General features: G+C 42.3%; 2 protein-coding genes across 5 annotated transcripts; one reads left to right on the forward strand and one right to left on the reverse strand.

The window, feature by feature from the left end:
* The first annotated feature begins 1331 nt into the window (after window positions 1-1331).
* Window positions 1332-21612, forward strand: LOC131107132 (beta/gamma crystallin domain-containing protein 1-like). Of its 4 annotated transcripts, XM_058056857.1 has the most exons (23): window positions 2526-3032; window positions 3128-3196; window positions 3437-4842; window positions 5060-8078; window positions 8151-8312; window positions 8852-8890; window positions 9249-9367; window positions 10922-11066; window positions 11251-11390; window positions 12353-12479; window positions 12558-12593; window positions 13804-13952; window positions 14046-14169; window positions 14729-14874; window positions 16329-16455; window positions 17329-17358; window positions 17447-17559; window positions 17637-17769; window positions 18784-18923; window positions 19510-19633; window positions 20564-20722; window positions 20810-20966; window positions 21179-21612. In XM_058056857.1, the coding sequence occupies exons 2-23, from the start codon at window positions 3149-3151 to the stop codon at window positions 21265-21267; spliced, it is 6732 nt and encodes a 2243-aa protein (XP_057912840.1). In that variant the 5' UTR covers window positions 2526-3032; window positions 3128-3148; the 3' UTR covers window positions 21268-21612. The 4 variants fall into 4 exon arrangements, 3 of the variants coding, with proteins under 3 accessions (XP_057912841.1, XP_057912842.1, XP_057912840.1); XM_058056858.1 differs by lacking the exons at window positions 2526-3032; window positions 3128-3196 and adding an exon at window positions 1332-1577; XR_009120210.1 differs by lacking the exons at window positions 20810-20966; window positions 21179-21612 and adding an exon at window positions 19051-19081 and having other exon boundaries at window positions 2505-3032; window positions 20564-20710.
* On the reverse strand, window positions 20222-26663 carry LOC131107133 (reticulon-4-interacting protein 1 homolog, mitochondrial-like). Its single transcript, XM_058056860.1, has 9 exons — window positions 26078-26663; window positions 25856-26007; window positions 25557-25625; window positions 25348-25472; window positions 25082-25130; window positions 24870-25006; window positions 23839-24022; window positions 23082-23177; window positions 20222-22207 (listed from the first exon to the last, which is right to left on the reverse strand). Exons 1-9 carry the CDS (start codon window positions 26346-26348, stop codon window positions 22028-22030), a joined length of 1263 nt encoding a protein of 420 aa, XP_057912843.1. The 5' UTR covers window positions 26349-26663; the 3' UTR covers window positions 20222-22027.

The following is a 26663-nucleotide window of genomic DNA, read 5'->3' on the forward strand; positions in this document are numbered from 1 at the left end:
TTAATGATTAAATTATATATTACTGATTTCACAAGGGACTGATGAATTTGTTCACATTCATTTTATATTTTATGTTGTAATATTACGAGAATCATCATAAACGTCATAAATATCTGACTTCAAGTAAATGTACAACTTTATTCCCAATACCTCAGGTTAAAGTTTTTCATTTCCAAGAAAAAAGTCGTAATTTTATGACTCTGTTCTCGAAAATTTACGACTGTACGAACAAAGTAATACATTTACAAGAACAAGGTTGTGAAAATTACGATTTAACTTCACAAAGTTGTAAATTTTACGACTCTGTTCTCACAAATGCACAACTTTATGAAGTTGTCAATTTTACAAATCTGTTCTTGTAAATTTACAACTTCAAAAGTTGTAAATTTACAGGAATTTAATTCTTATTTACTACTTTCTTGTAGATTTACAACTTTTATCAAAGATTTTTAGACTAAAGTCGTACATTTTTTTTAAATAAAGTCATAATACTATGACTGTTGTCATAAATTGACGGCTTTACCAATTAATGACTTTATTCAAGTAAATTTACGACTTCATTTTTCAAATCTCAGATTAAAGTTGTAACTTTATAAGAACAAAGTCTTAAAATTACGATTTAACTTTACGACATTGTCATAGTACAAATCTGAGAATAGTCGTATCATAAATCCGTATAGTCACAAATTTAAGTCGCAATTTTACGACTTGTTTCTCGTCATTTTTAATACGAGATTTGGAGAATAAAGTCTACTTGAATAAAGTCATTCATTCAGAACCTTTATTGCCATTCTCAGAATATTCCAACTTTTTTTTCTCATACATTTTCGCCTCTGTTGGTTGATTCACTCTTACCGAGCGATTATTCTGGCTGTGTGAGCGTTGTGTGTGAGCTTGAAGTTCTTAAATGTTTTATCGAGTATACTGTGAGTCAGGTGTCCAATTCACGTCAATAAGTCATGAGGGACAAACGGAGAAAGAGATGCTTTGCATCACGGGTTCTCTGTTATTTTCTGTCATGTAATAATAAACCGACCATTTAAATATTTTCTTCATTTGAGAACCACTCATCTCAATGTCATCACAGTGGGACGGGTTTGTAATATTTTAGTGATTATAACATATATAAAAAATGTTGGTATTGGTAACACCAATCACTTTTAAGTGCATGTTTAGCAAGATCATTGGATTATTTTTTTTGTGATTTCTGCCTTTAATTTGAACAACACACAGAAAACACACATATTTGTGTACAATATCCTACACTTTGCATATTTAACAGTAAAACAACACGTCACCGTGTGTCTTGCTTTTAGTTGCACAACAAAGCGTGTGTGTGTGTTGTGGGTTGTGTGAGCCGCATGCTAGACGCCCCGGGGTGTGAAAGCTGGGCCGGCCAGATTCCTCCGTCAGCCGCGCTCCTCATTACCACGGAACAACACAGTAACACTCCTTCCAAGATATACACTCCTAATGACACACAACAGCCTTCCACACGTACTTCTAAAGCAGCGTTGGGCTTGTTTTGACTCCATGAGGGGACTTGCTGGAGAAGGCAGGAGGACACTCTGATCATGGTAAGACAACCGTTACTTGTTTTTTTTTCTCTCTTCTACATAATCAACTTTGTAGGAGGATTGCCTAAAGGTATTTTAGTTAAAGAAAACTTAATAATCCCGTTTTTCAGGCGCAGTCGTCAAGTCATGTCACCGAAGCAAAGTTGTTGAATGTTTGAGGGATAAACATAGCTAGCAGCCCCCCCCCTCCCCGAAAGGAAGAGTATCAGCCTCATTTACATTGAAACTAAACACCCCCCGTCAGTGTGACGTTTCATTAATAAAGCCAGTTGGCGGTTAAAGGGTTACTTTTTTATCGTTACAAACCAGGCCAATAAAACAAGCTCGGGCAGATTTGGAAAGGCGGCAGGATCGCACCGGCCGATACGTCATTTCCCTTTCCCTTTGGCGAGACACCATGCTGCGTTCTCGTGCTCAGGGGAAAATCGGAATTGTTAGTTGCTTTGCCAGCTTTATAAATTCAGGTCTGTCAAAGTTTTTCAACTGAGGACCACATACTGAAAACTCAAAATGGTGCAAGAAGGAGGGGGCAATTTGATATTTAGAATATTTTTTTCAGAATTAGTTGTGTACATTTAAAGTATTATAATTTTGCTGTTTGTTTTTTGAATATTTCTACAGAGTGCCTCAGGTTATTTTAATAAAGCAAATGGCCCTCAGGCTGCACTTTGGACACCCCCCTTTGCTGTACTTTTTGGCATGCTTGAGGATAATTAACAAAAAACAATAATGAATTCATAATATGTAGTTTCTACACATAAATGCAACAAACTTGCATCATTTACATGCCTTATTTTTTTTAATGCCGAATGACCTTCCTAGTGTAACACTGGAGCGGCACTGGACATATCTAACGGTTTATTATTAGTAGTAGTATAATACTAGTATAGTATTATAGTAGTAGTATAATACTCAATAAGGTGATATGTTCTACGTATATGTCCAGGGGTATTTCAAAGGTGGCAGACAATGGGAACGGCATGGTTTGGAGAGGTTGCCCTTGTTCCCCATTACTGATAGTTTGTTTACTTCCTGTGTCTAACAAATGGCAGGTTACCACTAATGTGTATTAGTCAAGTTTATAGATAAAATAGGTTGAAATAAAACTAGTTTTTGGCTCGACAAATACTTTTTTTTGTCAACACAAACATAGACTCTTATCCAATGATGAAAAAAATGATTTCTTGTTACCTGACCGGTTTTAATTCTGGGAAGCCGTTTAACAAGGAGAACTGAATGCATCATGTTACCACACAGCTGCGTGAGCTGGAAAAGGGGGCAGAACTTCCAACAGCGGTGCATTTCTCACATGCCACACTTACTGCCGTCCTCGTACAGTTGTGGATGTTTTTGGTGAACAGGGGACTAGACGTTGGTCGTTTAGACATGCACGGTGGCGGCTAATCTGTTTTTTCCAGAGGAAGGAAAAGTTTACAACTGAAGTCTGATAAAAGGGTAAGTTGCTCCAGGTTGCAAAAATTATGGAGCGATTTGTCACTTTGCTCCGTTTGGGATTATTCTCTCCTCTTTCTATTGTCTTTGCTCTGTAGGAGTGTAAGTTCTAAAGCAAAATGTTCACAACCTACATAAAGAGTCTGAATGATATGGTATTTACCACGGTAAGCTTTCAGGTTATCTGCTCTCCTGCATGTCATTGCTGGGCTGAGAGATGCATGGCCATACTAAAAAAATGGTCTATGGACAAAATACATTCCTACTTATATTCTCCTAAACCTGCATTGGCAATATATATCAGACTGTATGCGATCTATGCTCTTTCCAAATACTCTATTAAGGTGCATGTTTTATAATGCTTCGGTGTTGAAATTCCATGTACTGATTTATTTCCTTTGCTCTAGTCTGAGAACCCAGAGGAGCAGCAGAGTCCTGGGGTCTTGGGCCGGATCGGGAGCTGGTTCTCTCCATGGAGGGGAAGGAGTCCCAAGAGTCCCACTGAAAATTCATCCCAAACTCGCGATCAGACACTCAAGTCAGAGGAAGACAAAAGTGAGGAACCTGCCAGGGCCGAGGAAACTAAACACCGGAGTGGGGAGAAGGAACGAACCTCCAATCCCAATCCACTGGGTCCCTCAAGAGACATTTTCCGCTTTGAAGAAGTGGACGCCACACAGTCTGCCCACAGAGAACGCTCTGTTGCGAGCAGCAGTGAGGCTGCAGGAGGAGGGCCAAGAGAGGAGGAGTTTTTAGGCAGCAAAAAGAAGACACTAAGGCAGGCGAGGGAGGGCAGCCATGCTACTCTGGCGGGCGGGAATTATGACAGGGTTGCCAGTCATCTGACGGATCTCTCTGTTGCCTCTTCCTCCACTGAGCAGGGTGTGGTATGGAACTCTGACCAGGTCCGCACCCAGCCTTCAGCCCAGAAAGACCCACAGGTCCAGGCAGGACGGAGGCTTCATGTGTACGTGGAGGAAACCAGCGTGACTCACTGCGGCCAAGACACCTTAACAGGACAGGAAGTGATCCTCACCAAAATCGAGAAGAAGATACCCGTCTTCTCAAAGCCTAAATCACCAAAGTCGCCAAGTGTTGATTTGTCAAGAAGCTCAAGTTCAAAGGCAGAGGAAAACAAAAGTGTACATTTAAGTCCTGCGGTCGGACCACAAAGTGACTGCACAGCGACACAGCAGGGAGTGTCACAGAAATTACACAAAGACTGGCAGTTGGAGCTTGAACAAGAACAAACAGAGGCCGACAGCATGGGGCGTAAAAACTCAGCTAAGAAGAAAACCAGGAAAAACTCTCAGGGAGATGGCGGGAGCAAGCCTCAGGGAAAAATGCCTGTCGATGTCCCACCTGTTCCAGAAGGATCCCCTTCCCCCGAAAGTTCAGCGACCAGCCCACGGGGTGAAAGTCCACAGAGTCACGTTGAAGAGCAACCTAGTGACTCCTCCTCCAAGCACAGCCTCACCTCACCGGCCTCACCTGGAGGTGGGGAAAACGAGACTTCCTGTCCTGTTGCCGCCAAGAATGCAGACAAATTCCTGGGCTCGAATCCAGTCACTGAAGCGGCTGATGGCGGTGCAGACATGGAGAATGATGAAAGTTTTTACAAAGTGGAACGGAAGACTGAGACACCGGAGTCCAAACGTAGGAGTATTAAAGTTTCACGGAGCGAGGTGAAGCTTTTTCCTAAAAATGTACCTTTGAACACTGAGAAAAGAATCGTGGAGGTGGCCCTGGAGTCGGCGCCGGTCCACAAGAAAAATGTAACAAAGGACGAGCCCCGTACAGAGACTGATAAAGGGTAAGTTTTTACTTGAATTTGTCAAAAAACACTATAAAGAATACATGTTATATACATATGTAGACTAATATAAAGGTAGTAGTACAGTACAATAGTATTCCATGCATTTTGAATGGTTAGATCAATAATAAGCTTAGATAAGGAGACATAACTGGAGTGATGTACTAAATATACAAATCTATTATTATTAAAATCCACATTTTACCATCATATACAGAGAGCAAGATATGAAGAAACCTGAGAAGCCAGCCGTCGGCCGGATTGCAGATAAGATCAGCCTATTTGAGCGCCAGACAACGACGACGGACCTCAAAAGGACCTTTAAAGTCCCGAGGAGCGCCGATGTCTCTCCTGCTAGGAAACCGACAGGGATACTCAAAGCTGATTTTCTGCCACCGGCGCAGAGGTCAAAATCAGCAGAGCGGTACGGCCCCGCGCCACCCCAGCAGGACAGTATAATGACGGTTAAGGAGAGAGCAAGGAACTTTACAGAGGAATCTACAAGAAATTTGAAATCAATCCTGCCTCAAAAGTCAGCCAAGACGGGAATTACTAAAAAATCCATCACATCCACGGCATCTGCTGTATCAAAGTCATCAGAACCCGACAGTCAGGGTAAACTGGATACTGAAGCAATGACAAAAGTAACACTAAAACCAGATGGACAGGATACCACTGCTGGTGGGGTAAAACGTTCCACACCTATAGAACAATATGGCACACAGACCTCAAAGGCAGCAGACCAGGGTGCAAAACCTAACAGTGTTACAACAAAAACCACAAGTGACACAGCAGAACTCACCAATAACACAAGCACACGTTCCAAAGTCCCTACCAGATCCGGGTCTCGTTCTAAACGAAGAAAAAGTAAGGAGCCGACTAGTCCAGTTAGTGAAAATGGGGAAAACAAAGCAGACTCTAGTAAGCCAGAGATTACTGCTGGAAAACAAGTTGATGATGCGGTCTTTCTCCCACCTGATGACGTAGAAGGGACTATTTCCATGAAAAATAAATTGGTAAAGGAACCTGACATTTGTGATAAACAGCTGGATTCTCCTTTTGAAAAAGAGACCGATAAGCTAGTCAACAGAGTGGAGGAAGTACCTGAATCATCAGTCAACAAAGATGAACCCGATACTGCTGCTCCTATTGGGAAAACAAAGAAACCTATTGATGAGGTTTCTAGTTTGTCCCAAACGGAGGACAAAGCTGGGGAGGAATCTCGTCAACCCAAACAGGAAGTCAAAACTGCAGCAGAGGACAAAGCGTCTCTCAAACAGTCAGTAGAACATCTTATTGAGAAGACTGTCCCGGTCGTTAAGGAACCACCTGCTGAAAGCCCAAAACTAATTGAAGAACTACCAAAGCAACCTGGATCAAGAAGCAGACTAAAAGCAAGGCTGCACCAAAACATGGACACAAAGCCGCCAACAAGTCAGAGTAAAACTAATGATGTTGCTAAATCAGAATGTCAGGATAAACACCAGATTGAGAAAAACGACAAAGAAACACCAGAAAAACTCATCAGTCCAGACAAAAACATGACACAGAACACGGTTTTGGAGCATACGCAAAACATTTTGAGGACAGAGGAACGTGTTGCTATGGAGAATCAGACAACTCTGCCTGCAAGAGATGATAACAAAGCAGAACCTGAAGGATCCTTAACGTTCCCTACTACAAATCTAGAGAAGGCTGAAGTGTATTCAGTAGTCATTCAGACTAAAGATAGTGATCAAGGGTCTTCCCATAAAGAGACAGCTGTAGATGTATCTGAGAAGGTAAAGTCACTAGAAAGAGTAAGGACAGAACCAGATCCAGTAATTATAGCAACACGAGAACAGCAGCCTAATTTTGCATCTGCGGAACAATTAGAGGGCGCAGTCGGTGACTCACATCAACATGAAGCCAATTTGGGTGGTGACTTTAGTGCAAAGCCTGAGCAAGTAACAGTCTCTCATGACCCCCCTGTGCTGATAAGTGCGCACACTGACAATATGGGAACTGGTAAAGAGCTGACTTGTATTTCTGTTAAAGGGAAAAGCCATGGCAGTGAGACACAAAGCTCAGCAGTAAACTCCTCTACAGATCAAATATCACTAACAAAACCACAGTTTGAGGAAGTAAGTACTACAGTAGCCCAGAACTCCTCTGACGGTGTTCTTCCTAGTACCGCAGTTGTGGTAGACAAACCAGATAAAAAGATTGACCTGACCCCTCTCGTTAACGGGGATCTATCCTCACAACTTGACACAGTCAAAGACGACCCAGACAATAACAAAGCCCCCTCATCCCCAAAGGCTAAAAAACTCACCACAGAGCCGATCCAGCATTCGTCACCCAAGAAGCTGCATTCACCACGAGGACTAAGCAGAGATGATTCTTCATTTCATCATCAGGACGCACCCTCCAGTTGGCTCGATGTGGACTTCCCAAAGCAAAGACTTAAACTCCCAGGGCCCAAATTGAGCGCCTCTGTGAGCGAAAGCAATCTTCTGGACACATCCGATGAGCTAGATGATGAAAATTTCATTGAGAAGATCCAGAAACTTTGCGCTCCGTTTTCCCTCCCACCACGGAAACACAACCAACTCCGGCCACCTCAGCCCCCTTTTGCGATGCCGGCCATCAAGGAAGACCACTTTGAGAAGACCTTTGACCCTGAGGAGTTTAAATTTGGCCTTAGGAGGACAAATCGCTCCTTTGACAGAAGTCCGAGCCTTTTAGCTAAACTTCAGAACCCGGAGTCCAAAACTGTCACAAAGCCTGCTCGGGCGAGTATAGTAGATAGATGTTTGTTGATTAGTAGTCTGGATACTTCTCATCTAAAAGATATGACATCTATCAAAGACGAAGAGGAGGACACCAAGGAAGGCGAGAAAGACGATCACATGATCAGGAAGTCTCGCTTAGAGGGAAGCTGTGTCCTTAACAGTCTCACCGCCCCTAGCCCCAGGGGGAGGAGAAATGGGGGGGTTCAGGCGCTGTCAGAGGGCACCAACTCTGGTGATGTATCACCCCAGCTTAGCCCTTTGTCCGAGTCAGCCTCACCCACTGGAGACAATTTCACCAAAGTTAAGGAAGACCAAATTCAGCCTACAGGGGCTGTGGTTGGTGACTCAGGTCCTCCATTTTGCTCCTTTAACGACATCAAGCTGCCTGACTATTTGGAGAAGTACCTCCCTCTGGAGCCTCCTAAAACAGGGAAAAGTATGCAGGAACAAATGAAAACAGAGGTTAGTTTTCCACACTATTTTCACTACACATATTACACACCAATCCTCTGATGTTCTTTGTTTATGTGCCAGGTTACAGCCCCAGTCCTTGAACCGGATCTGGTTGTAAAACCCGGTTCGAACCTACTTCATTCTAATACCGTGCCTGCATCTTTTCCTGGGAATCCGCCAAGCATTTACCCCGCACAGTCAGAGCTTCGGCAGCCTCTTCCCCAGAGGACTCTTGGTAATAATGTAAGTCTGCCGCACATAATATTTCTCCGGGAACATGATCCGACCGCAATAATGTAAGATGAGTATGAAAACGATTATAATTTGCACACCGTTCACTGTGTAGGTCGTGTGCCAAGAGTCATCATTAGTTTCAGTGTAAGCTTCTCTATTACACAAACAGCCGAGCTATTGTCCAGGGGGATGGCTTTGGGGTATCTGACAAAGACTGCTCTGTGTAGCCCGCAGCAATTCTCATGCATTTACATTACAAATCATTGTGAATCACGAGGTTCCAAACCGATGCTAACATATTATGACTCTTGCAAATCAGCTTAAATTCAGACTTCTACATTTAAACCAGTGGGAAATACATGAAAGTGACTCAAAGTGAGAATAATGCAGTCTTGTATAACCACAACCTACACGTGTCCCTGGCGGTAGAATGAAAAGGTCAGAACAATCAATGTGGCAAAAGAAAAATGCAATCCAGTTTCTTCAGTCGATGTGTCAACCTCCACACAATGTGTCATGATAATACCTTTGTGTTTTTACCCTCCTAGGTGAGGACTGCCAGGGGGTTTCATAAGCGACCTGGAAAGGTACAGTACTCTCAATGACTGCCTGTATGTAATTGTGCTGTGATTGGAAGGAATTCTGGAACGCCTGACTCTATGTGCAGTGAAAACATCTGCTTTTCATATGTTGTACTCTGAGGGGGGGGGTAAAAATAAATAAGAACATTTCAGCACAACTGGATGTGATTACTGTCATGGCAATCAGGGCTGGTAGTGCACTGCCAAACATGGAATACTTCATTACAGTGGAAGCAAATACCATACTTTGCCCACTGAGTCAGCAACTTTTGACATGTAGTGGCACAGGAACCAGTAAGTCTACTTGCCTGCTTGCATATACTGTCCTATTCATTTTATATCTACGTCTTGTGTCTCTCCACAGATCGTACTGTTCCAGCAAGCTCAGTTCAGCGGCCAAGCCTACGAGATCTACAGGGACATAGCAGATGCCACTCACCTGCAGCTCTCGAACATCATATCTGTGAAGGTCATTAGAGGATGGTAAGACTTTTTTTTTTTTGACACAATAAAGACCAAATGTTAACTGAAGTGGTGCTCTAATTAGTAGTTGTCAAACAACAAACTCTTGCCTGAAGGCTTTGCAAAAAAAATGTGATGCATGATTAAATGAAATGTCAGCAAGTGAAGCAGGATCTGGGCTTAATCAATGCAAAAATATGCACACTCTTTAACCTAAAAGACAGTTACTAGCACAAATTCTGACTATTTTGTTTTCATTTTCCAACTAAAAGCAGCTGATTTGGCCTCGATGCTCAAACTCAAAAACATAGGACGTGCGAAGGCTGTGAAACCAAGCAGAAGATGTAAACACTCATACAGTCACACTAGAATGCACTGCTAAACTAGCTAGCTCTGTAAGAGGACGTTTTACACCAACTTTCATCAGTTTCAGGTCATCGATGACATTCACATTATGTCCATTTTGGTGAGATTCCGCTTTTTCGGAAAGCAAACAGACTAGTTTCTGTAACATTCTCATTGGAGTTTGCCAAATGAACGACCCTTACAGCATACCGTATTATTCTCAGTGTTGGGCATGTTACTTTAAAAAAGTAATTAGTTATAGTTACTTGTTACTTCTCAAAACAGTAATTGAGTTACTAACTGAGTTACTCCACTACAAAACTAACTAGTTACCAGTAAAAGTAACTACTGCCCCCCCCCACAGCAAAGATGGGTACCATTACAGAAGTTTGCATTTATTGCAGTCGAGAGGTGTTTCTGTGGGTTTGAGTTGCTCACACAAGACGTGGACAGTTTTTTTTCGGGGACATTTGACCTTTGACATCAGGTTAAAGTAGTGTCTGTAATTTGGCAGACGCTGTCTTCTCACTAGAGTCCTCCTCACTCGCCATTTCTCCCATCCAAGTTCTCTGATTGGCTGAAAACGCAATCTTACTAAACCTTAGCCAATCCTCATTGCTTATGTGCTCCAATCACCCGCCCACTCAAGTTCTCTGATTGGCTGAAGATGCAATTTTCCTAAAACCTGAGCCAATCCTCATTGCTTATTTGGTTATCTCACCCCCTTCCTTGACACTGTGCAACACTCTCACTGCGCTGCAGATTAATTATGAAGTCGGTTATATATTTTTAGGCAGCTTCAGTAACATGCAGTAACGGGGTGTTGAAAATGGTAACGACGTTATGCTGACAGTAAAAGTAATTAGTTAGATTACCCGTTACTGAAAAAAGAAACACAGTTATTCCCATCACTGATTATTCTGTGTCATTGAGAACCTAGGCAAAACCCAATCATACGAAAACGGTTCCCTTGGAAAACAGAGGTTTCCCTGTATCTGTCCAACACATGCATTGCTACAGCTTAACAGGCTAACTTAGAATAAAGATAAACAGAGGTAAACAGCATGTCTGGCAAACTCCAGGCCTTTGCTAAGGCAACCAATAAAGTCGACCAGTGGCGTCGAGCCCAGTCAACCCAGTAAAACCAAAACAGTTACCACACAGTTGAGACAGCTCAAGGCAGCCGCCATCAAAACGATACAATCATGTATTTTCTCCACTGATTTACAGCTGGATTCTCTACGAGAAGCCGGACTTTCAGGGCCGCTGTATCGCTTTGGAGGAGGGGGGCCTGGAATTGACAAACGAGTGGGCAGAACCGGGGCCAAACAACACCTCGCCAATGCTAATCGGCTCCATTCGACTTGCTGTCTGTGTGAGTGTGCACCACTTAAACGATTTTCACCTGACCTTTTTGCTGTTTTAATATCGACAAGGTCCCTCACGCATGGTTGCAGGCATTATTGCTAATAACGTATGTGTTATTGCTACATTCGTATTCACTGCTGACTCCCGGAGAGATAAATAGTACAACTGTGTTTTGTTTCCTTTCACTGCAGGATTACAGCACCCCCCATATTGATCTGTTCACGGAACCGGAGGGTCGCGGTAGAGTGACACCTTACCATGACGACACCATAGAGACGGGCTCCTTCGGAATCCCGCTGAGCACCGCTTCCATCCAAGTGCACTCCGGGTTGTAAGTGAAGCTCATATATAACTCAGATCGGAGAGCGGGATAGTATTGACCGATGCTTCCAACTCTCACATAGCTTTCTTATTGGGATTGATCCATGGTCTATTTCAAGGGGGAAATCATTCTAGGGAGTTGTTTTTTGTTTGTAGGACTTTGTAGGAAGTCTTGCATGCTGTGCTGAAGGTAGACTTGGCCTTGAATTATGGGATGTTTGGCAGCGTGTGTGACAAATAGCTCGTAGTCATCGCAGAGCTTCCTCATTCTTGGTTGTCGCCTTGACTCTCACTTGTCCTCGCTCAGGAATGTCCTTCGTGCTCATGCCTGTTGGAAGACAGGCAGGCAGGTTAGCGGTAACAGTGGGGGGTGGGGGTGGAATGAGAGCTACAGATGAAAGGTGTGGTGAAAAGGAAAATGTTTCACCACGTGAGCGAGACATGCAGGACATTTTGTGCCTGAGGCCTGAAGGGAGTTAATGACAAGGTTTTTGTTTTTTGTTTTTGTCTTGGCATCTCTGATGTAGTGCGTCTGGCTGGGTATTTTTTAAAAAATGTTTTTGTTTTGTTTTCATTGTGTATGGATATATAAAGTGCATATTTACATAAGTGAGGGGGTACATCTCTTTTTTTTATTCATTCATATATTATTACTGTTTCGTGGTTGAATATAGTCTATTATTAGTAAATAATGTGTATATTTAAGCCCTAAATTAAGCATAAAAATGGCTAAATGTACAACAATACAAATATAAGGCGTGATTTGAAGTGTAATACAGTATCTTTGACCTGTTGTGATAGAGTTGACTGTTATGTGAGTGTTAACAGCAAGTTAGCAGCGTAGAGAGTGGCCGACAGCAGCTCCTGTGTGAATGTTCACTGCATGTGTCTCTCCTTAACCACAAACAATAGCATTATAGTACCTACCATATTGTGTAATACAAGCGTTATTTCATGTCATGTCTTCTCCAGGTGGCTGGTGTTCAGTGATCCAGGTTTCCAAGGAATGCTCGCTGTTCTGGAAACAGGAGTGTACCCGTTTCCAGAGACCTGGGGCTTCCCGTCGCCGTTCGTTGGCTCTCTTAAACCCCTGAAAATGGTTTGCAGCATTTTAACCTTCGACATTCAGCATTTTTATGATCTGCAGTTTGTTAATGGTAACGTGTTAATGTTTCAGGGTGGTTTTAAAGTGGAGAATCCGAATGAAGTTAAGGTAAGAGTAATATTACATTCATTTTAATGTCAAACTCACAATGTGTTTTTACCTTGGGCATTTTAAAGAATGAGATAACACGTCTTTCAGTCTCCTCGTGAGTCACTCCTCTTGACCATTTCAAACAGAACAACCATTTTACAAAATGTCTCCTTTAGAGATGAAAGGAGCTACATTGTCAACATTTTTCACTTGGTTGAACTAAAAAACACATGAAAAATGTTTTGGTTTGGTAAGATTTTCAAGATATGGAGCAATATTATTTATCCAAAATTATTTGTGCAATTTACGCTGTACATTGTTGTTCATATTTGATGTCATCTATTTATTCTCAACATTATTAATATTATTATTTATTATAATACAGGAGCCAGGCAATGACATTTCGTTGCCAATTTCACTGCTGTGTTATTGTGCAATGACAATAAAGGAAGTCTATCTATCTATATTTATGGTTTTATGTCTATGTCTGCGACAATTTACATTTGACTTAGGCATTGAAAGTAACGGGTTATCCATTGTGAAAATCATCATAGTAGTCTACCCAACACCAATGATAATGTTTCAACTTCACGGTTGCCATTTTTCATCTTCTTCTTTCTATTTTGGCTTTTCCCTTCAGGTGTCGCCACAGCAAATCAATCTCCTCCATCCAACCCTGTCTTCTGCATCTGTCTCTCTCACACAAACTACCCTCATGTCTTCCTTCACTACATCCATAAACCTCCTCTTTGGTCTTCCTCTATGCCTCCTACCTGGCAGCATCCTTCTACCAATATATTCACTATCTCTCCTGTGGACATGTCCCAACCATCTCAGCCTGGCCGATAACTGACTTTATCTCCAAGGTCTCTGACATGTAATGTCCCTCTGATGTACTCCTTCCTGATCCTATCCATCCTGGTCACTCCCAATCAGAACCTCAGCATCCTCATCTCCTGTCTTTTCCTCAGTGGCACTGTCTCTAGGCCAAACAACATGGCTGCTCACTGTTGGCGTTATAACCCGGGATGGGACAGTGTCTTAGGCTGGGCTGCATGAGTGCTGCCGGCACTTGGGAGTTTCTGTTTATTAAGAGAAACATCAATTCCAACATACAGTATTACTATAACATTCTGAAGCAGAGAATGAGCCCTGACCCACTGACTACTCTAACGGTTTCCGAAATGTGGAGTGTACTCACGCTTGATCAACGTTGCTGTTCCTACAGGCTGTGGTGTACGAGAAACCCGGATTTGAAGGTTCCTGTTTGGAAATCGACTGCGATGTCTTCCACTTCGGAAATGACGAAGAAATCGAAGCGAACACTCACACTCCCCAACTAAAGTCTGTGGGTTCTTTGAAGATAATGGGCGGATTGTGAGTTATTTTTTTTTGTTGCACTTTTGGTGATATTTTCAAACATAATGCAGCCATTATAAAAACAATCCAACTGTGCATATTTGCATCCAGCTGGGTAGGCTACAACGAAGCAGGGTTTGAAGGGCAGCAGTACATGCTGGAGGAAGGAGAGTACCTGGACTGTAGCGACTGGGGAGGCTCGGGGCAGATACTGTCAATGAGGCCCATCCTGGCTGTGAGTACAACTCTAATAGGCATAGTCTTACATCAAAATCACCAAAGGATCCTCAGGATCTGAACACATGATTGAACTAGGGTCAACCGATCAACACCATCTTTGTAGGAGCTACAGTATCTAACTCCATTTTCTTAATGGAGACATGACTACTGGTACTAAAAAGATAAGACATGGTACCATGGTACAAAGGTGGTTGTATACTTTGCCAAACATTTCTTTTCCTTATCCTTGACTCATTCAGTACCAAAGACGCAGTTATCTGTTTCTATAAACCAGAATGCCTGATCCCAACAAGTGATGACACAACTCTCCACTAATGCATTTCAATTCACAGCCATTTTAAGCCATAAAAGTGGCCACAAGGTGGCAGAAGTAAGAGCTCAGCGGGAATTATTTTGATGTACAACAACCTTTTTGTGTTGTTTATGTTGGTATAGTCGTTTAGATATTTGTGTCAACGTAAAAGTTATGCTTGAGATTTGTCTTTTCACAATAAGCTGGTATTCTTCCTGTTTTAGTCAGGAACTGACATTTTCCTGAAACTTGCCTATCACAGGATTTCATCTCGCCGCATCTCAAAATGTTCAGCAACAAAGACTTCAGTGACCGAGGGGTCAACATCGATCTGATCGTGCCCGTCATCAACATGGACCACACCGGTTACGGCAGCAAGACGCAGTCTATCGATGTCATCAGCGGCATGTAAGTGTGCATTTTAAAGTTATTTTGGGAGTTATTGGGGTATTTCTTGGGGTAAATCAAATTGCTCCCTTAGTTTCTTCAAGATACAGTCGCAGTGTGCAACAACACACCCATACCAACATGTCAACACATGTAAGGTTAGCTCGTTTACACAGCCTCGACATGCCACACCTCAGCTTCCTGTCTGTGTAAGCTGGCTATATGGAGCGTGCTCTATTACACCCTCTTTCCATGGGAATACATGTCAGAAGGAGCCTGTGGGGTGACTACGCCGCACTGAACTGGGTGTCAGTCTGAAGTTTAAATATGAATGTGGGGTAACCTAAACTGCAAAATCGTGTTTTCCAGCTGTTATTAGCCTGCACAACAAAGATAATATGGATAATGTGATTCAGATCATGCAATGCTGATTGTCCGCTCCTCAGTGAAAGGACACATGTCGGGGGGTCATAATCTGATTTGCATAATTGGCCATGATGCAAGACACAAAAGCGAGTGGTCATCTCCCCACCTGAAGGTTGAACTTGGGCATGATACTAGACATCAACCCCCCCAAGGTGGTCTTAATGCTGTGTGAGATTTTAAAAAATGCAGTTTTTGCATGTGAATGGGTAAATCAGTGCTTTTTGGGTTATGTCATGTTTTTAAGCCTTATTGAAGAACACAACATGATGTTATGACGCTGGTTTCATTTTCTGCAGCGGTAGTTACACATGCTAACGATAAAAACAAAACATTCATGATGTTCCCAGGGTGTTATTATTATTATTTGTCATTGGACATGTAATATCTCACTATATTGAACAGATGTGTTGTTATGTATGACTGGGTCCACTGTGGTTGATTTAGAGAGTGGCCGACAGCAGCTCCTGTGTAAGCTTCTGATGGCATATGAGGTGTGTTAAGAAGCATAGTTACCATCTACTGTACACAGATAGTCCCATGTGTTCATAAGCGAGGGTGAAGGAAATGCCAGATCTAAAAAAAAACAAAACAAAAAAAGTCACACCAATTTTTTTTGTGGCAATCTGCATGTGATGAATCCAGAACATCGGGTTACCAGGCAGGACTCTCACAGTACATCTGCAACACAACACCACCACTCCCTGTCTGTGGCAGCTTATTTGCCAATCTCCACGAGACTCCTCTTGCATGCTAGCAAACACAAAAGGCCAACGGATGCAAACATAGCACTTGCATGTGTAACCCACAAAGCACACACTGCCACGCCAAACGTTCGCCAGTTGAAGCATGCATGGGGGAGGTGCTTACTACCTGGATTGTGACCTACTTGTGGTGTCCATGAAGAAGGATGTCATGAAAACGTCCAAAAAAGACCTCAAGACCTTTTTCCTCACATTTGGTGCTCATCAACAGGCTCCTGGGACAATAATTAAAAAGTTATCAAATATAGTCTATTCAAGTCTATTCAAATGAAATATTTTCTCTTGTAGATGGGTTGTGTTTGAAGAGCCTGGCTTTTGTGGCGAGTCCTACATCCTTGAAAAAGGCCTCTACGGATGCCCAGAAGACTGGGGAGCGCGACAGGACCGACTTGCTTCTGCCATGCCTGTTGTGCTGGTAAGAGCTTCATCACTCTGAGCCAGCATTTCCCCAAGTGGTTTTCCCAACTGTTTTCAACTAAGTAGGGCTCAAGAATGAAAACAATTTGACAACCCTGGAGGTTGTGTTCGCACACGTCCACACTTACTGTACACTTAGCATATTGCGTGTTTCAGTGTGAATGCACTCAACTTTAAGTGTGCACCAATTGAGATATAATTTAACACGGCCCATGAGCAAATATCGATCAATCAAAACCAAATGGAAGACACGTCCACAGTGTAAGCAATTTTAGTTACATATCAGATCATTTAATAGCACGTTTACCATTGTAATTGTAGCACAACTGTTTGTAGTATTTATCGCGTTATCCGGCTACATAAGAGTCAATAAATTAGATTTTATTTGCAACCTCAGTTCCTAATTTTGAACGGCACTTGGTATGAGAAGAAAGAAGTTGTGAGACATTTTTGAACAAATAAGCCGGACATACATAAGGATTCCCTAGGTTTATGTTTCATATGTTATATGTCCAAATATTCCACATATCCTTTATTAATGTAATGAATTTAAATGTAAACAACGTATTTGACACACTGAGATTCAGTGAGTGCATGAGTCACATTGTCCGTGCTGAGATGAGGAAGCTGTTGTTTATATCTTTTGGAGCACGTGACACTAAAAATTCCAGAAAAAATGAAACAATTGTTAGGGGAAAATATCTGTCATATGCTCTTCATGACTCATCACAGGGGCTTTTTTTTTAAATAAAGCACATGATGAAGAACTGGCAATGAAAGCAAAGTACAAGAAAGACAACTTCCTGTTATTGAATTATTGGAGAAACCAAAAAAAAAAAACAGGAATAACACTTTTTTCATTGTATTTCAGGATGACTTTGAGAACATGGCCAAATTCAAGGTATGTGATACCAGTTTATGTAGCAGAGAAACATGAGAGGGGCTCACAGCCATGACTAATGCTTGTTGCTATGCTTTTCACGCCTCAGGTGCAACTTTTCTCAGAGCCAGCTTTTCAAGGCAGCGTCCTTTCTTTGGAGGACAGCATGGCCACCGTGCAGCAAGGCTTCACGGTGGCCTCCTGCAAGGTCCTGGTCGGCAGGTGAGGGACATACACGGCATTTAAACTTGAATCCCCTCAAATGACTCATTTAGCTTATTGTGTTAAATGTTTCTCAGTTGGCTGGCGTTTGACGGCCGGGACTTCACTGGCAGGATGTATCTGTTAGAGGAAGGGAACTACCCCGACCTGAGGGCGATGGGTTGCCTCAACGCGAGCACCGCCATCCAATCATTACAGACAGTTGGCTTTGTAAGTTAATGATTCTTTTATTCCACCGCTTATCACACACTTCCAATAAATCTCAATGCAAGCTATTGTGGATGTTTAGATTACAATATCCAATAAAGATATTATGACCACAAATATAAATGTAGAAATATGCCTCATTGCCGCAAAGGTCATACTTGTTTTGATACTTTACGTTGAAATGGTTTTCGATATTTGATGCTGGTTTATCAATACTGTGTTGTTAAAAGCCAAGATTTTTGTCAAATTTATTTTGTTGTATGTGTATTTTTTTCCTGTGGTATCAATATTTTTGCCTGTGCTTGTTTTACTGTTTTTTTTAGTTTTTTTTTTTACTGCGACTGTGATATTTTCCTGTTTTTTCCCTATTTTTGTGCTCCATATTACAGCAGTGTTCCAGATTTTGTTTATTGCAATATAAATATTTTCCTATATATTATATTTTTCTGTTTTTCTCTTTTTTTAAATGCAATATGGATATTTTTCAATTTTGCTACTGCATATGTTTTCATGCAATATTAATTTTAATTAATTTTAATTATTAATTTTTCCCATTTTTTTCCTTTATTTACTTTCCTGCAATATGTATAATTTACCCATGTTTTCCTATAATGTACAGTATTATATACTTTCCCTGCAATATTAATTTGATTTCATTTTCTCGTTTTTAACCTCAATTTTTTTTGTTACTGCAAATTGTGCAAAAAAAAGGATTCAGGATTGTGTACACGCAATAATGTGATACTATCTGTAATATTTTTACATCACTGCATTGATGTTCGTGCACATGGTTTCTTCCAGCCTCTATTCAAAAACAGTTGTATAGAAATAAGTTACAAATGATTTACTATAAAACCTTTAGCCATCCCTCTGCGAGAAAACAGTGGGCACAAAGGTCAGTGTTGTCTGTTGTCATGGTGACACTTACCAAAAAAAAGCTCCCTTTTGATTTAGCATGGGCGACTGCTGCACTCCACCCACCACGAGGTTCTTTAATGCTTCTCTCCCACTTGGCAGGAATTCTCGCAGCCCTCCATCATTCTTTTTGAGCGCTGCGGTCTGCGTGGAAAGCGGGTGGTACTGACAGACGGCTGTGTCAATCTTCACCTGGCTGAAGGCTGCGCTCGGGTCCAGTCGGTGCTGGTGGAAGGGGGAATGTGAGTAGTGTCGTACATCCAGCCATGTCCAAGTTCTCTCTGCATGGTGTGAATTTGACAGCTCCATGCTGTGTGTGCACTGCTTATATTCCAATTCTATTCCACCCCTTTTTTATTTTTAACGCAGAAGCAATTCAGAACTGGAGATTGCATCACAGGCAAGCCAACCCAAATACTCTAGTGATCCCTGCAACAACAAAAAAAACAGTGTGGAAGAGGGACTCACACAGTAGACAAGTAAAACAGTCTGATTTCACAATAATAATCTGTTCCAGCATCAAATTATCACCATCATACAACCTTTATCCAATTGATTTAGAGGACAAACATCTGTTAGAAATGTGCTGCTGATGTGCGACATTCAGACCTCACCTGTGAGCCCAACTTTGAGGAAATACAGCACTTACAGTGTATGAGGGAACCAATCCAAGTAGTACATCCGGGTTAACTTGGTCCCAATGGTGCTGCTGCGATCTGTACCTGAACCAGAGTGCCAGTGATATGGTTATTTCCGTACCCTTTGAAGACTATATTTAATCGGTCAAACCCAGTTGCTGATATTTGTGTTTACTTCCTGTCTTGCCAGGTGGGTGTTATACGAGGGGATCAACTACCGGGGGGCTCAGATTTTGGTCAAACCTGGTGAGGTGCCTGACTGGCATCACTTCAGCAAGTGGAATAAAATTGGATCCCTCCGTCCCCTATTGCAGGTATGCAACAATTTGTATGTCATGTTTCCTCAAATAGTGCATCATCCATAAGAAACGATATTGATGAAATTACAAAATAGTATAATTAAAATGCAGTTTTGCGAATAAAGCATGTATTATCCCCTAAAGGCCTTACCCCTAATAAACCACTGGTGCCCTTTGCCCACAGTATAAGGAAACTCATTTGCCACAACATTAGGTGCAACGATACTCCTTAATGGCACCATTTCTGCATTGGTGTATATTTCCTCAAATAGTGGCCCCCATTCTAATAAATGCCATGGCCCTGATTAATTGCTGGAGGCATCAAACCATTTAAAAACAATGAAATTATTCAAGAAATGCATTTGCCGGTATTTCCTGAAATAGTGGTCTCCGTCCTAGTAAACGCCACGCCCCAATTAACCAGTAGGTGCATCATCCCTGAATGAACATTGGGGGGTGAGTAATATATCCTCACAAGGGTTTAGGGGCTGCTGGAGCCTATCCCAGCTGTCTTTGGGCGAGAGGCGGGGTACACCCTGGGCTGGTCGCCAGCCAATCACAGGGCACATATAGACAAACATCCATTCACACTCACATTCATACCTATGGACAATTTGGAGTCGCCAATTAACCTAGCATGTTTTTGGAATGTGGGAGGAAACCGGAGTACCCGGAGAAAACCCACGCATGCACAGGGAGAACATGCAAACTCCACACAGAGATGCCCGGAGGTGGAATCGAACTCGGGTCTCCTAGCTGTGAAGCCTGCGCGTTAACCACTCCCCAATGTGCAGTCCCGGGGAGTAATATATATTATTCTAAAAATGCACTTGCATTAGTACAAATAAAAGACTCCCATGAATAAACACCTTACCACTAATAAGACACCTGACAACCTCTTTCCTTAATAAATGGACTTGTGTGTGTTGTGTGTTGTCTGAGCAGAGGCAAGTGCACTTCCGTTTAAGGAACAGACAGACGCGGCTTATGATGACGGTGACCGGCGATCTGGAGGAGGTCAAACTGCTGCGGATTCAGGAGGCCGAGGAGACTGATGGTTTTGAGCAGGTCTGGGTCTACCGCGGCGGCCATCTTCATTGCAAGGTACTTTTATTTAGAATAAGTTTTGGACACTTGGACTGTAAATGTGTTCAAATATAACATAGTTTTCTTTTGTTTTTTGTTTTGCAGATGCTGGAGGAGTGCTGTCTAAGCCCCAGTGGTAGCGTGACCATCGCGGGATGCCGCTTGGGTCTCACGCCCGAGCAGGACAACCATGTGTGGAGCATCACACCCGAGGGCTTCATTCGCTACATGCCGAACTCCAATTTGGTCTTGGAGGTGAAAGGTGAGCTTGTACTCAGACAACATTCTAGATATATTCACTTTAATTGCAGCATATTATCATCATTGTGCATCACTGTCTACAGTGCCACCTTGTGGACGAAACAATACTAGTACACTGTCTATTGGGATTCTATTCTGTGTCCTTTAGTTGTATAGTATGCGTCACTATATATCTATACATAGCATTGCTAATATCCAATATGTCTTTTACAGGGGGGCATCATTACGACAAAAACCAAGTGATTCTCAACACCCTCGATCCAACTAAACTACACCAGATGTGGGATGTGGAGATTATATAAAAAAAAGGCTAGCATGAGTCTCACATGTGCAGCTGCTAGGACACACGAAAGTTCAAGGACAACATGCACCTTTTCCGCAACTGTTTTTTTTTTTTTACCTTTCTGTGGAGTCACTGAAAGAATTCCGACGAATGTATTACAAGTTTTAAAAAACAACATACAAGCAGTGAGGCTTGAACTTGAATTAAAAAAAGAACCTTCTTCATGCTTCCAGTAATAGAGCTCAAGGTTTTATATGTTTGTCTTCTCATTGTAATTAACTTAAACAGTGTTAACACCTCAAATATTTTTATTCAAATGTAATTTTGCTTTGTATCCAGCAATAAAACAAATCTACATCCCTTAGCATTGTATTGTATGCCTTTTAATTTGTGCAAACATATGTATATTAACCACTTTCTACAGTATAATGACATGCACCGAATGAAGAATAATTTAGAGCATATAAACAAAATGTTGGACTAATTATGTTCCCTGCAATAAGAATTTCTGAAAAGAAAAGTTAAGGCAAAAAAACGGACTATTTTGACCACAATATATCACAGCAAATCCCGGATACAGTGTAAATATACCCCCTAGTGTATGCACATGGAAAGTGCAACACAATTGCTGCATCACTGCTTGTTTGTCCATGAGATAACATTTAAGCATCACAATTCAGGTACCTTGTGTAGGCGGAATCAGGACCTCTCTGGCCAAAGTCACCTTGTATAGACAAACAGTGCGGCATCATCACCCCTTTGGCGTCCCTAGTTCGTCACTAGTTCTGTGTTTGCGACGTTTGCTCAGGGTAACCGTTCTGGACCATTTCCTCCTCTCCTATCTCGTGGTCGTCTGCAATGCTAATGACTGTCTTGCCTCTGGCGTGGCCGTGCTCCAACTTCTGAAAAGCCTGGGGCACCTGGCTGAATGGAAACATGGCCTCCACCACTGGTAAGATCTGGAAATAAAAACATACGTAAACACTTTTAAAAAGGTGATTGTTCCAACTAGCATTGAAGATACAGAAAATTAGCAAGCATCTATCAGGTTTAACACATACTACGTACTCTGGAGCATTTAAGCCCCAGCATAAAATGCTTGTGTTACCTATGGTACACATAAGGTATCTGATATTTCATCGAGGCATTGAGTATCAGAAAGGAAGCCATTATTTTTATGTATTATGGTAAAATATTACTTTGACTTCATCACATTGATGATAAAGATGGTATGATGGTCTTTATGCTACTTGTTATGTTTGTGTTTGGGAGAATATTTTGTGTTTTTATAGGTTTATACCTAAATACCCAGAATTCCAGAGCTTCCAATGTGGGAAAAGTGAGAGGGGGATGGGGTATAGAATGTGATGAGGCTGGACAATCCTGAGCAGGTCCAGGCACATACGCAGCCGGGCTTGTTATTCTGGTCAGCATCTCTCGTCCTTAACAATGAATGGACAGCGCTGTGATGTTGACACACTGGAAACACTTCTGACTGAGAGAGGGACTTGTGTGTGTGTGTGTGTGTATGTCCATAGCTTCCCGCCACTGGTCTAAATCGGCTGCTTGCTGTAGACTAAGCCTCCAGGACAAAAGCACTAAGGTCCAACACGCCTGTGCAAATGGCTGCTCAGCACGTGCAAAAATCCATTCAGCGTCCGATTCCATCGGACACCGACTAACCTACACAGCAGGAATGTCATGTGCATTCCGAAACAAAACTGCAGGACTGAGAATCCAATACAGGTATCTGTGGAATCTCTCCTTGTGTATCTTCAGCCTGCTTTAACTTCAAATGCAAGGGATGTTATCAGTAATGAGTCATTCCAGTACCTTCCCGGCATCCACCAGCTTGCTGACCTCATCCATGGCCGGCCCATCTGGAGCGTAGAATCCCCAGCGGTAGAACACGCCATTTGATATTAGATTCTATAAAAATGAACAAAGGGAGGGTAAGTAAAAAAAAAAATCACATTGTGTACAAAATTACTAATTGAATTTAGAAACATTTGGCATTAGCGATAATATCCTATGTGGTGCAGGTGTACTGTACCTAATATTGTGACTAGTGAATGGAATTAAAAACTGTCTCAATCTGAGTCCAAAGTGGAAGCCACATTTGGTATTTGGGTCACAAGCAGAAAAGGCATAGGAAAGCCTGCTTTTTGTCTTCTGGAAGGCTTTTTTATTCATGTTGTAAGGAGTTGAACACTAGAGGGCTCAATTGAGCTGCGATGTCACACTTCAGTTGTTTCTGTGAAGCACTGGGGGTGTGGCTGCTGATAGCTGAGCCCCTCAAAACTGACACGCCGGCTGCTGCCACGGGACAAAAGGGGCTCGGAGGCTTGGCAAGAAACACACAAACATCGGTATTTGTTGGGGAGGGGTTGCGAGACAGTTGTCTGCAAAAAAACAGCAAATACTGCTGCTTCAGCAGCCGGCAACTCGGCTCACACTCGCCGCACCCACACTAATGCCCCCACTTCCAACGCAGTCTCATCCACGCATACTTTGCTTGACCAGCACAAGTGGACTCAGCACATTAAGCAGCTCCACCAATCATATCTTGTGTGATGTGTGTTGACATCACCTGTATGGCCTTTGTGTGCAGGCTGGATCCAGCGTGAATGAGCCCATCCAGCAGGCCGAGGGAATCCGTTTTGAAGAGTAAAGGGGTTACCAGTGTGACGTATTTAGCCCCAGACCAGGACTTCAGCAGGCCCGCCGCCCACTCCTCTGTATCTCCACCCACGCCGTCCAAAACAACGTCAAATCTGATGAGGCAAGATGAGAAAATCACAACATTAGGAAAATCACCACTCATTATTTTTGTCTTCAAAGCTTAAACCAAAGTTGAGCACTATTGCAGCGAGGGCAATGAGATGGTTAAGGGAGCAACCACACTGGCCTGGAGCCTCGGTAGCCATGGAAACTAGACAGTGACCGCAAAGAACATTCAGGCTGTTTAAATGGAATCCTCCTCCTGCTTTTATTATAATTGCCACAAACGTTAGACATGTATCCATTATATATGAAAGAACATGCAGTAAAATAACATTGTGACCATCTTCCAATGATGAAGAAAAACACAAAAAAAATCTGATATAATGTTCACCGTCCTTGCATATTTGTGATTCACCAGGTGACAATATAGGTAAAATGTACAGCATACATACACCACTGTTTTAAATCCCATCATTTTTACATGTTTGTCTTTATGTGTCACTAATGTTTTGCCAGCTCCTGAACGCACCATAATTGTGCGCTATTGAGAGCTAGCTTCGACAGTCAATCCAGCCTCAAAACCTGCAGCAAGGTGAACACAAGTTGATATATTATCGTAAATCATTACTGGAATTAACAGGCAAGCAGTATGGATCATCAGTCCTTCATTAGTAGTAATATTTAGTATATATTACAGTATACTTAAAATGCATTTACTTGTATGATGTCGCAAATGAAGAGAGTCATGTTTATTGCAAATATTGATCAGTCGAGTTAGGAGGAGGGTTTGCAGGGGGTGAGCAACCCCCCCTCATTTGTTGGAGAGTAACCCCAACAAAAAGTGGTAATCTACTGTCCACCAACAACCCTATTCTTTATGGTAAAAATGACACATACCTCTCCATCAATCCTAGTTGGTCTGCTGCATCTTCTGCAGCGTAGTCCACCACCTCATCGGCCCCCAGTCCTCGAACGAGACCCTCTGCGTTGTGAGAGCAAGTGACTGTAACATGGGCACCCCAGGCCTTTGCCAACTGGCAGAAAACAGGGGGGAAAAACAATCATATACACACAAAGACACAGTAGGAGTTAAAGAGCTTGTGAGTTACCTGAATAGCAAATGTACCAACACCTCCTGATGCGCCAGTAATCAAAACTCTAGAAGAAAAAGCACTTTAATGACTTGTAGAAGTGATGTCACTAACAGAAAAAGGTGGAAAAGGGAAATGTATATGATTAGAAATTAGGTGTGTATAATCAACTGGTTTGATTTTAACGAACTGAGAGGAGGCTATGGACTTACACGGTTTATATCTTACTGTGTTCTGTGTGTGAATGCTGGGGAAAGGAGCTGAGAGTCCACGTTCATGCTTGCCTTTTATTAGAGGAGCTGTCTCTGCAAAGACCACCTGCATTAACAAGTGCAGACAAAACAGTGCTGGCAACATAAGGGATGGACGCCGCCTCCACGTGACTCACACATTTGGGCTTATGCGAAACCTGTAAGAAACACACACACATACAAAAACATCAACAGTTGATGTGGCCACTTATTAAGAACATATCACAACCTTGATATCTCACCTCAAACTCTGTGAGATTGACATATTCTGCCAGACTGCCTTGTTTCCATGGGGGTACAGCAGCCCAAACCTACAGAACAACATTTAAATCTTTAAATATAATTTATTCCCCACATAAAAAGTATACTATATGAACACTACATTACAGATAGATAACATCTCAATTAATTTAACTGCTGCTGCTTGCATTAACTGCTAGTAATACCTATTTTTACACTTGAACTTACACTGCCTTTGTGGTTATTAAATGTTGTCGTTATAAGTCTGTGTATTTTTGTAAAGTTTTTCCTAAAGTTGTACCTCATCTCCTGGTGTAAAATGGGCAACCTCAGATCCACAGTCCACCACCACACCAGACACATCCCGACCCAGGATCAGAGGAAATTCACCGTCATTGTCCATCATAGATAATGGGTTCTTTCGTAGCTTGAGCAGCTTTGCTCCATACCCTCCTAAAGTGAAGCAAAGTGGCATTTGTGGTTACACTACAGCAGGTGCTTGCTGATTTGACATCCCACCTACCTCTCATAGACACATCCAGAGGGTTGAGACTGGCAGCGTGGACTCTGATCATTACTTGACTGGAGGAGGTGATCGTGGGGACGGGGGTGTCTTCTGAGTATCTGAGAACTTCGTTAGTGCCAAACTGATCGATGACCCAGGCAGACATGGTGCTCTGCAGACGCCAAGGTGAGGAGCTGACATGTCTTCGGAGGCACCAGGCTCCGGCACCAGCTCGGGTCGAAGTTGCGGTCCTAACCCTGAATAAGCAAAGCAGTCTAGTTGATGCCATCACTAGCGATGCGACTCTAAGCAGTTCTTAAGATGACAACAAGGTCAATTTTGAGACATGACACTACAACATGGAAGACGCTTGTCCCTTTAAGAGCTAGCAACCTAGCTATCTCATAAGTTCGTCGCGGCTAACGGCAACTTCCTGGGAACACAGCATTGTCCATAAAATTGTATTCAATAAAAACACAACCGATAAAGATGTATGCGCGTATACGAGTGATAAATTATGGTGTCGAAGTGTTAAAACAAACAACATCAACAGCCCTCTTGCTAGCTAGGTGGCTACATAACAATGTAACCTCTGACCTCCCCG

The sequence above is a fragment of the Doryrhamphus excisus genome, chromosome 19 (assembly GCF_030265055.1).
Source record: "Doryrhamphus excisus isolate RoL2022-K1 chromosome 19, RoL_Dexc_1.0, whole genome shotgun sequence".
NCBI classification, from domain to species: domain Eukaryota; kingdom Metazoa; phylum Chordata; class Actinopteri; order Syngnathiformes; family Syngnathidae; genus Doryrhamphus; species Doryrhamphus excisus.